The 12,121-nt window shown below is 35.2% G+C and overlaps 1 protein-coding gene across 1 annotated transcript in view; it reads right to left on the reverse strand.

The window, feature by feature from the left end:
• Positions 1–2,694: 2,694 nt before the first annotated feature.
• The window catches only part of LOC149534663 (uncharacterized), a 45,669-nt gene continuing 36,242 nt past the window's right edge, over positions 2,695–12,121 (reverse strand). The window contains exons 5-6 of the mRNA XM_089803993.1: positions 4,099–4,328; positions 2,695–3,963 (exon numbers count right to left, since the gene is read on the reverse strand). Coding sequence (XP_089660119.1) covers positions 3,738–3,963; positions 4,099–4,328 — 456 coding nt within the window. The 3' untranslated portion in view covers positions 2,695–3,737. The remainder of the gene's footprint in view (positions 3,964–4,098; positions 4,329–12,121) is intronic.

Genomic DNA, 12,121 nt, shown 5'->3' on the forward strand with positions numbered 1-12,121 from the left:
GGGAGATGGAAGGAGCAGTAGCAATGAATCTATTGAATCTGATGAGGCAACTAAGAAAACCTTAGAGGTGGAGAAAGGCTAGAGCTCTTCCAAGCTCATTCTCAAGCCCCGAAGAACTACTCGTCAATTGCAATGGCAATTACTCCAGTCAAGAAGAAGATGTTTAGCATAGACTCACTTGGGACGGCATCCAAGGTGATAGGCACGGATTCCTTGTTGGAGGACACTTTGGTCAGAAGAAGAGAAAGAGGAAAGATGAAGGTGCTCCAAACAAGGATGCCTTATCCCTTGTAGTTCACTCTGGGTCTGCTTTGAGTAAGGTCAAGAAGCAAAAGACCTTGTCTATCCTTGGACAAGATCCTGAAACTGGGCACCTAACAATGGAGATTACAAAGCCCATCAAGGATGGATGAATAGAAGATATGACCATAAATGATTTCACTTTGCACTCAGTGGATCTTGGAGAGGCCAAACACGACACCAAGGTTAGCTTGTGGAAGTCAACCAATGAAGTAATTAAAGGACAACTGGAAAGCCTCAAGTTGTCAAAGGTTAGGATGAAGGCTGAGATAGAAGAGTTAAATAGATTTATTAGACAATTGGTCACTCCATTGGCAAGTATCTCTGGAATGTCAATAACAAGTAATCCTACTGCTACCGAAGTTCAAGCCCTTATCTCTCAGCTTCATGAATATAGGCACTTTGGCCAAATTGGTAAAGACTAGACTGGGAAGCTCAAATTGGAGGGAGTCTCTATTATAGAGCAAATTGGCAATGTTATCTTAAGATTAGAAACAAAGAAGGATAACATCTCGGCAAATAGAAATACTTTGGCTGGAGAAAGAGTGAAGAGTGATGATTATATCTCTCTTCTAAAGATGATTATTCAAATGAAGGCAAAGGAAGTTGTCGAAGCAAAGATCTTGCCGAAGGGAGATGAACCTTTGTTCGAATGGCTTCAGAGCATGCAGTTCAAATCAAAAATGATCTTGTTAGCAAAGAAATGACTTAAGGAGATAGAGGATAAAGTGAAGAAAGACCAAGACAGAGGTTTTGAACTCATAAGGGGACTGCATACAAATTCGTAGAGTAGCGGCCAAGGGAAAGGACTCATTGGAATAACTATCATGCAGGAGAATTTCCCCAAATTCATAGATACTCTAACTGATGTATCCTCCAATAATCAAAAGAGTTGCAGAACTCCACAAACTCAACAGATGCATACATGTGGCCTCAGAGGAATTGCAAGATCAATTGAATGCTGTGAAGGAGTTGGCCATGGAGCATTCTAAGTGGCCCTTGAGATACACCAACATACACGTGCCTAGGCATGATGAGCTAATCCCACTCATTGTTGTTGCTAACGCCTATAGAACAAAAGTAAAAAAGGGAAAGAAGGTGAAGTGATTCATATTCCGCCCCCTTTTCACTTTCTTATGTAATCATTGTAATACGACAAACCGGTTTCTTGTCATTTGTTATTCTTTTGAGAAGATGAATTGATTGAACTTCTATTGTAACAGTCATCTCAAAATCCTATATGCATGAAATTGAAAGATTAATAAAAAGTCGGCTAACTTTTGGTGTGAAGTACTTGATGTTGTAGAATCAATTAAATGGTATTTTATATCAATTATTTTCTGTTCCATTTCTGTTAGTTGTTAATTACATATTTTCTCTTTTATCTAAATTGAAGCAAAGAAAGAACAAAGTTTCATTCCCCTGTTTTGAAGTAGTGAACGGATGTGATAAGTAGTGTCATTGCATGTTCAAAGAGGAAACTCTTAGATGTTTTTTCCCTTTAGTTAACATTTCCTTCTTTGTAGCTTAGATTCTAGCTGAGTCAATTTAGTATTATTTGTTATGTTATTTCAAGTCGTTAAACTTTGTGAGTTCATAAGATGTGTGGGTTCATGAACTTAATCAATTTTTCAGAAATCACTTTCTGCCCGAGTTAGATCCTATTTTGGCCTAACTCAATTTTACCTCTCCTATTCTCGAGTCAAGAACACACCCCCATATAAGTTTTAGAAATAAAACATAATTCATTGCAAATTTACGATAGGGAGCTGCACCTATTAATTCAGAGAATAAGTTAGTCTTTTCAAAGTGGCTTTTCAACTGTTTGTAATCAGATATTGTTCATAATTTGGACATTTAAGAATAGGAATCAAAAAAAAAAAATCTATTTACCAACATACTTGTCATTCAAAAATGTGTTACAGAATTTACCATAACTTTATCTAGTTTGCACTGATTTTGAACTAATGCTATTATTAGGTGAAGCTGTATTGTTCTTTTAGGGCAAATATACAACTGTTATTTTACTTTTCATATATCTTAACTCCAAGCATGCAAAGACTAAAAAAAATATTGTGAAATTTATTTCATTAACATAAATTCTTGCAAAGACTTAAAAAAAATATTGTGAAATTTATTTCATTAACATAAATTCTTGTAAAGATATTTAATTTCTAGAAATATGTGAGAATTGGTTTTTCTAAGTTCTTTTTTGTATGCCGTACAAATGTTAATGTAACAGTAGGATTTAAATCGTTCATTGTTGACCACAAATTTTCCCTGGTCAAAGTAATGACAGATTAAGTTCCTCCTGTTTCAAGAATAACGGATATCAAAAGAGCTTAGAAAAGGTGAAGACTAATAAAAGAAAAAAAATAAGAGATACAGGAATGGTTTATTTTTAAAAATCGCCCGTTCTTTCAGGCATATCTCTTGAGAAAGGGTCTAGTTCAACATCTTGATTTGATAATCACAATTGGATGAATGGACCGAAACAATTATACAGATTAGTAATTACAACACTAATTACTGAAACTAATTCACATTGTTTGCAAACTCTGGCCCATTTGAGTTGAAGGAAAGTAGTCCGCACTAGCAAGCTTCTGAAGCTTAGGCTCTACTGACATTACTTTTAATCAGCTGTCTAGTCCTGCTCATCAAAAAAATCTGAAAACGTCACCACTTAATGCCTTGTGCTTGTGTGGTACCAGGAATGTGATCCTGGAGCACTCTTCCTTTACATGAAGATATCAATACCATACACAAGTAACTAAGGGTCCATCCTTCCTTTCAACTGCCGTGACTTTCTGACCACTGCAATTAGTCTTTGGCTCCTGCAGATATGTTTTGCAATATGGTCAATGGGAACCTGCAGACATGATTCACCGGACTCTGTTTGGGCCATTTATACAGACCTGACAGCTCAAAATGACAATATGTTAAACCTTCAAGTCACAAGGGTGTACATATGATCATATATGTCCTTGGGGCTTTGCAAAGCTAGTAATATGACATTTCTGTATATCACATAAGGGACGAAGTATTTCCGTCCAATAGTCGAAAACTAAAAGAAAACCTGAACTCCTCACTACATATGCATTGCTTGAAGCTGTACTGCAATGTTACAACACAAGTTCAGTGGTAAATCATGATAATGAGATAAAGTACTAATATTATGCTATTTGAGGTCTCAAAAGTCTTAAGGAAAATGATGGGAAAAGAAAACTGTAGAAATTTTTAATTTGTTTTCTGAAAAAGGAAATTGTAACAGCTTGATCTTGATTGAAAGATGCCTTGGTGTCTGATTCTAACAGCCCAGTTTGAAGAAAACACTGTCAGGAATTTTTGAAGGCTATGAGCAGAGAGTACAGATAAATTTCATCCAGCAAAGTTAGGATTATTTTTATCTGGTAAGTACAATGGCTTCAAGATATTATTTAAAATGGAGAGGCATCACCAAAATTGTAAACAGGAATTTGCCACTCCTTCATATTCTTTTTTGGATCATCCGTGAGACTTAGATCTGTGGGCTGTTCTTTAAATGTCTTAATTAATGTCCTGGCACCAGCCAAAACTAAACGCTCCAGCATGAAAAGGTGATAGTTATTTTGCACAACAGGCTCCAAAATATTAGTAAAATTTGAAGAATATGCAAGCCTGTACCTGAAACAAGAAAAAAATTAAGAGACCTTTAGTTTAATGCTCTTTATATGCCTAGCTGAAGAATAGAATTCATCAAAACTAGTAAAGTAGCCAACAGATCAAGCATTTATTGCATGTCGGCTTTCGTTAACGTACTTCACAGAAAGAGGTGAGAAAAACCCAGGGGTTCTTTCATTTGATGCAATAAAAATAGTACGCCCTTCAGGAATCCATTTTCCAATTCGCCGAAGGATTGCTTCTGGATGAGTATCCCTGTCAAGATGAGGATGAAGTGTCCTATAAACACCAAGCCTGTCTTTCCTATTTTTGATCTTATCACCTCTCCGTACATGCATGGCATCATAATCTCCAAGGATATCTCTTATCTGCATTCATTAACATAGCCTTAATAAACTAGATAATACACTATAGACTCGGTTGTCTAAGTCTGGGATGTGAAGAAAGTGAGCCTAAATGTGATCAACATCTCATTGATTTTTATAATTTTGGTTAAATTCTTTTGAGGAAATTCTTTGAAATCTCATTATATACACAAACTAACAAAAGAGAAATAATAATGGAACAAGCAATATCCTGCAAAACTGTCCAATTTGAGGAAGTCAATTATAAAACCCAAACTACATTTGATAATATATGTAACGATTCAAACTGTAACACTAATTATTTCCAATGATACAAAGAGACCCATCGCTGTTCCCTAGATGTTTCAGGGATGGCAAAATGTCAAGGGGACTGCCCCTTGTCATTAGTGCCGCTTAAGAATCAACCGGAAATGGCTGAAACATCCCCTAGCCATTTGGCAACACCCAGCCATCCTTGAGATGGTCAAGGGAGATGTCCTCCCCCCAAAGCTAGGGATGCTTCTGGTCAGGAAAAAGAAACAAAACAAAGTTCTTTTAAAAAAAGAATTGCTTGTATTTGTCCATAAATCATCCGTATTTTGATTTTCAATAGGATTGAAAACTGCAAAAGGCTCTGCAATTTCACCACTTTTTTCATCATAAAATCTAATGAAATGATTAGGTTTCATGTCTATGTGGTGCACTTCATTAACTATTTTGTATTGGCATTCTACTACAGTTTGCTGTACTAACCACCCTGGCTTTTTTATTTTGAATTTTGTTCTGCATTTTTTATCAGAAACAAGAACATGCATGTGAGATTATTCTGCTGTCATAAAGTTTCTTGCTAATTCATGGTTCAAAAAAAAATTGCTGCAGAATTTCATGTCTGGTGTATTTCTTTTAACAAAAAGAGAGATTCAACACATAACATGCATAAGTTTAATGAACAATACAGATACCTCAATGTGGTTGCTGGAATAAAACAACCATAGGTCTGAAATTCTAAATCAACAACAGCAATGGGCAGACATGAAAGATAACCTACTACAGGCTGCTACAACCATAGGAAATTGTATTTAGCTTCATGGCATACTCAGAAAAACGCCTCCAAAGACTCCCAGAATCCCAACAAACATGCACTTCCAGCCAGCAAAGAACCTCTGGAAAAATTGGTTGAATATGGTGCAACAACAGGTCTGAAACTTGTATTATCAGTGTGGAGACTGTTCTGACCTTTCCACAACATTGCCCCATTGCAAATGCGAGCCCCTTCTTTTCGGTTTGCTTGGCTTTTTGGGTTTTGTTTTCTCAGAAGCTTTGGTCCAGTCTCGTTAAGTTTGTCATTGCCCAATTGAGAAGTCACAATTTTGACCAAGTCTGTGAGGACTAGTTCCCTGCCTTTTAAAATTTCAGTTTTGAAGCAAATTGTCGAGTTGAGAATCCTTTGAAAACATGATGACTATCCACATAGTTGCTCAAAATTTCCAAAATCTCATGTAAAGGCCCAAATGAGCCCAAGTTAAAAAAGGTATTGAACAATCAAATTCGTTAATTGTTAATCAAAAGAAGAGGAGGCTTAAGAATGGCTAAGTACGGATCATGGTCATACAAATGAATGTTAAAATGGCTTAGTCTGCAGAATTGAAAATTACAGAGAGGTTCAAAAATTCGAAAGAAAGGTTTAAAAATTCAATACTAGTCTCCAAGGACAAACACCAGCTATAATCACTGATACAGGGAAGGCAAAAGAAATTGAAGATTACAAAAAGGTTCAGAAATTAGAGAAGGGTTTAAAAATTCAATTCTCATCTCCAAGGTCAAACAGCAGCTACGATCACTGATTCAGGGAGGGCACATGAAATGTTATGGAGCATAATAATTTCTCATAGTAACCAGTACACAATAGTAACCGGTATTTCTGGCATGTCGGGGAATTAATGCCTTTAGCAAAGTCTCCCTGCAAAAGCAAAATGAGCTTTAAGCACAGTTTTATAGTTGTCACAACCCAATCTATCAGACTCCTGCTTTTGGTTGAGTAATTTCTGACTCGAGACATTATGTTAGATGTTTCAACATACTAATATTTATGATTGATTGACTTCGACTTAATTTCGAACCTATTATGATGAGCTAATATTTATGGTATGATGCTATATGATGATGATGATTTACTTTGAATATGTTAAATGAAAATGATGAAATGATGATTAAATTGCAGTGGAAATTGATGCATTTAAATTCAATTATCAGTTTATGGACTAACCTACTGATGAAATTCTAATGGCTTGAGATGTTTTTCACAGGATCAAAGGTGGGGGTGTTGTTGAGGTAGAGCAGGCTAGCATCATCTCCTTTAAGACATACCAGAAGAATTTCACAGGATGCAGGAGGTGAGGCATATATCTGGAAAGTGTCATTATGGGCCCTATTGGTACATGGATGGGAATGTGCAAGGGAAAAGATAAGAAGGGGTTGTCTCCTACACAAATTGCAGGATTTGCAGAAGAAAAAGAGAAGGTTGATAGATTGATTCAAAGATTAAAACAAACTTCTTATGTCAATCCATCCGGAAAGAAAAAATGCATTTATCCACTGAATCAGTTGCAACCTCCTAACATCCATTCTTGCCTATACCAAAAGTGGAAGATGAAGTACAAAGTAAAACCCGCAAAAGCGGTCCACTGGATAAGGCATTTAAAATGGACGCAACAAACTTGTTGGAGAAAAAAAATGGAAGTTGCACCTTTTCCCAATGGTCTTCCTTTGAACTTGGTGAAATCACCACATTAAGAGGAAATGGTGATAACAATCAATAGTGAACTGGTTGATTTCTAGGTATGAAAAGGTGTGTACCACCTTGTTGCAAAGAGAGGAATAATGTAGAGACCTTCCTTCAAACAATGCATAACCCATCCGGCAGGAAAACCCAACTTTGATACCACTGAAATATCCCAAACCAGATATTTACTGGATTTCTTTTTCAGCAATATATTCAGAGCTTGAAATAAGCATATGTATCACTAGAGATTCGTGGATTGAATTGGGTGTTTCTATTGTTTTCAATGGATGGAAAGATACCAAAAATCATCCATTGATTAATGTTATTGATGTCCCTCAAAGGGGTGATGTTTTTAAAAGGTAGTTGATTATGAAGGGTAAGTAAAATATGCACAGTTCATTTCCATAATTCTCTAAGTCCATAGAGATTACGGGTAATAAGAATGGGGTCTTGATAATCACAGACAATGCAAAAAAATGTAGGGGTGCAAGAGCTTTGGTTGAGGGTCGATATGAGCACATTTTTTGGACATCGTGCACTATACACTCCCTCAACTTGGTGGTGCAACAAATTAGCAATCAATTAGAGTAGGTGAAATATGACATGGTAAATCGATATTGTTTTTACTAAAGAATGGAGACAAAAGCTCCTTGTATAGATTTATAAAGACGATGTATTGTGAATTAAAGATGATAATAGAAACTATCTAATAAACAAAAAACTAACTAAGATGGTCATTAAAGAATATTAAAATATTCTAATACCCTCCCTTAATGACCATTGTCTAACTAGCATCTTTTGGTCACAAATTCTTCAAAACATTAAGCTGCTATTGAGACTCCGTAAATCTACAAAATGGTAATGACCAATAAACCATCCATAAAAATGAAACAAAGAAGGGTACCCCCCTTCTTCCATATGCTTTGCAACAAGAGACAAGAGCCTACCACTAACTTTTCCATTGGGATGAGTCTGCCACTAACCCTCCCAAAATCAGCAAAACACCTGACCAAAAATCATCATAACACATCAAACCTAATGTTGAATAATGCAGCTTCTCTTCCTTGGAGACAGAGACAAACACTAAGAACAGCTAGCATGATTTTGAGGAAATCAACAAACCCTCCAAACTTTGCAAATGAACATGATGCTCCAAAACAGACTACAAAAAGCCACAATTTTATTAGGAGAAAAATTGGAAAAATTAGACACAATTTTTGAGGTGAAAATTTGATCAAAACCAGACATCACAATCCAAGACACAAATCAGAAAACACAAAGCTTCACTTTTGAGGAAAAAACAGTAAAATCCAATAAATAAATTTTGAGGAAAAAATTATAAACCCAATAGATAATTTTTGAGGAAAAGATTATAAACCCACCAGATAATTTTTGAGGAAAAGCTTATAAACCGGCCACATAATTTTTGAGAAAAAATTATAAATCCGACAAGTAATTTTTTAGAAAAAATATTATTAAAACCCATCAGAGAAACCTTCATGCAGCAAAACACAAGAATTTCCATGATAAAACAACGCGTGCAAGAACATGCAACTCACATACAAATACATACAACCTTTGAAATTCAAAAACTTTTGCCTAAACCAAGAGTAGAAGCTTGAATTTATCTTAAAAATTCGCCAAATTTTATGAAATTCCATTGACCAGCTTTGATACCATGTTATGGTAAATCGATATTGTTATTTAAAAGAGGAGACAAAAGCTCCTTGTATAGATTTACAAATACAATGTTTCTAAAGACACAATCATGAACTAAAGACAATAGTAGACACTACCTAATAAACTAAAGACTAAGATGACCATTAAAGAAACATTATGATATTATGATAAAACAAATATTCAAAAAGCTGAAGTAAATCCAAACGTTTGTGATGAACCAACAATGTCACAATCAATATTCAAAAATTTCTCAAAATTGGAATTGTTGAAGGTAATTACTATATTTAATTTATTTATTTAATTTAAATAAATTTTATGTCATGTTCAATTATCAAATTGTATAAAAAAATTATTAACATTTATTGGCATATTGTTACAAACTTATTTAGGTTGTTGAGACCCAATTTTCATTCAGACTATTGTGTAATGATCCTTTTTTATAGGTCATAATAATTGCCAAATTGGGGTTGTTTGTTTCATGGGAATCATTAAACATATTATCAAATTTGAATTATAATCAATTGAATTTAATTTAAATTTCTTATGTGAAAATTCCATTACTTTTTCTAATACTAAAGGTCATTCTTAGATGCTAGATTTATTGTGCAAAGGTCGCATGAAACAAATTACATTCATCGTCCCTCAAGCATAACCCTAGTATTGGAAAAATCTGCCATGTGCTGAAATTACTGTCTTTACCTTCCACAAATTCCCTATCTAAAACATACCCCAATCCAAAGTAAGTGACGGAATTTTCCATATTTAAATAATATAATTTTAATTTCTTTATAATTTTGAATCCTATACATATATAGGATTTAATCACTTATATATATATATATATATATATATATATATATATATATATATAGCTAGCTTAGACTTAGTCAAGTTTAAATAAATAAATTTCAAAATCCATATCATAGTTCATATATTAAAACCCTTCATATAGCAGTTAACATATGAAACTTACTTTATAATATTATTTACTTAAATATTAATTTTTTTAATATTATAGACACTACTAATACTAAAAGGGTAATTAGTCATGCGAATATTCACCCAATTCCTTTCTTGCCTTGTATGGTCTTATTCCAAGAATATATGCTTTGACTTCTATTTTAAATCCTTTCTAATATTTCAAACTTGTTTATTTAACTTCCCACATGTGAGGGATTTTTACCTTATTATATTTTCCTTACCTCTATCCACATGTAATGCCCTTGATCTTATTCTTGAATTTGCTCAACTTCTAATATTTCAAATTGTATGTGGTTTAGACGTAATATATTTGCTGTCCTACTTTCTACCTCATATACTAATTTGTTATTTTGCCCGTTTAGCGAGGTTAGGAAAAATGGTTTTAAACTTGTTTTTAAATTCTTCTTTTTCCTGCATTCCCTTTGGTGGTCTTTTCGTGCTTGTTTTCTATTTATTCTGCCCTATATCTCCCGCAGTGCCCGATTCAATGATAAAATGTAGCTTTATATATTATCGGTCAACCTGTATAAAGGTTGTGACCCGTGGGTCTTCCAACCATTCAATCATATTAATTCACTTAGAAAATTATATATCGTTAGATATTTATTTATTTTTTATCATTAAAAGCAGCAAGAGGGTGTCGGCCCATGTAACAAAGCTACCATATTAATAGCACATTAATAGCACTAGCAACTTTTAGCACATAGATGGCAACACACAAGCCTCTTTCAAAAACAAAAAACATAAAGTTCAGGGTATCAACGGTACCAATAAAGTCATGTAACAAAGTAATAATAATAACAAAGTGTCTACACCACGCATGGCGGGTAATGGTTCTCAAGCCAACCAAGATGATCAAAAAAACTATAAAAAACCATAAATCAAGGAACTAAATTCTATTGAATCGCTTCAACAACAACGTGGATGTCCACTTTTCCTTAAGGAATTGGAAGACGTCTTTGTAGTCTTCATCTCACTTCGGCTTAGTTCCGGACATCTTTTCATGCAAAACACAAAGGGTCACCGAACAGGCATGCATAACTTTGATAGAAAACTTATTTGATTCTTCAATTCTCCTGTTGAAGCCCTCAACCTCTCTTCTCAACTCCTGAAGTGTTGTTTCCTGCTTCTCAATCTTGTCCTTCATCTTTCCTAGCAACCCACCAGGAGTCAAGTCCCTAGTCTCCTTAGCTGCCTCCATAATAGAAACCTGCACAACGGGTAGGGATTGGGGTTTGCGGTAGGGTTTTTAGTCTGGGTCTCCGAGGGGGAAGGAAAGGGGGTCTTCTTGGCATCAAAGGGGGAGGGAAATGGGGTCTTCTTGACATCAAAGGGAGGGGGGGAGTCCAAGGACATACTTGGAATGGCCAAAAATTTCCTCAGCAGAGTTAGCCATCGAATTACAAAAATTTGACCCTTCAACTTTTTTCAAGGCTTGTTTACATTTTTCCTTGGCAAGTTGGTTAGACCTATGGACCACAAGGGTTTCAATAAAGTCATCGGACTCGACAGTATAAACCTCTCTCTTGCCTTTATTTGGGGATCTGGTAAGCTCACTAGATTTTTCACTAGGATCAGGTGGGGATGATTCCCTTTTGGGCCTTTTCATGCCAAGTTGGGAAGGGCCAGCCTCAAGGGACCCAGGGGAGTGGCAGCATGAGTAACAATGGGTTCAAACATAGTTCAAATTCTTGCCAATATATCGGTAATAAATCGTTTTCTCGCGAGAAGTTCTAGTCGGCGAGAAAAGTTGAGATTTGATTGCCTTTTTTGGTGGACGAGATTTTGAACTCCACGGCAAGAAGTTGGCGATAACTTGGCGATATATCATCATTTCTCTCGATAACTTACTTCTCGCGAGCGACGTGCCAGTAAATACCTGCGCACAGAAATATCATTTTATAATTTTGTTTGTTGCGTTCAGCTTCTTGGGTGGAGGAGACAAGTTTTTGGAGCAGCACCTGAGTGTTTGGCATTGATTTGTAGCGATTTCTAGTGGATTAGGAGCAGACTCGAAGCGCTTTTCAAGCAAATCCGAATTTACAAGTAAGTTTCTCAAATTTTTGTTCTTTTGAGTTAAAGTTCTTTTTGTCTTCCCATACTTGCAAATCTTGCATCTAACTTAATTAAGACTCTAGGAATACCATTTGTAATGTTCTCTAATACATTTTAGAGTGTAATGACAAAGATCTAACACCATCTTTTTGCATTTTTTCCAAAAACAATCAAGTTTTTCTCAATAATTTCAAAACCTAAAGGTTAATACATTTTTTGTTTTATGCTCTAATTTTCTAACAAATATGGCTTCCTCTACGTTTGGGTCAACTGCAACATCTCCCAATGGTCCCATAGCATGTCCATCTGAATTCATATG

The sequence above is a fragment of the Cupressus sempervirens genome, chromosome 10, assembly GCF_028749045.1.
Source record: "Cupressus sempervirens isolate cs-2001-9-10 chromosome 10, ASM2874904v1, whole genome shotgun sequence".
Taxonomy (NCBI): Eukaryota; Viridiplantae; Streptophyta; class Pinopsida; order Cupressales; family Cupressaceae; genus Cupressus; species Cupressus sempervirens.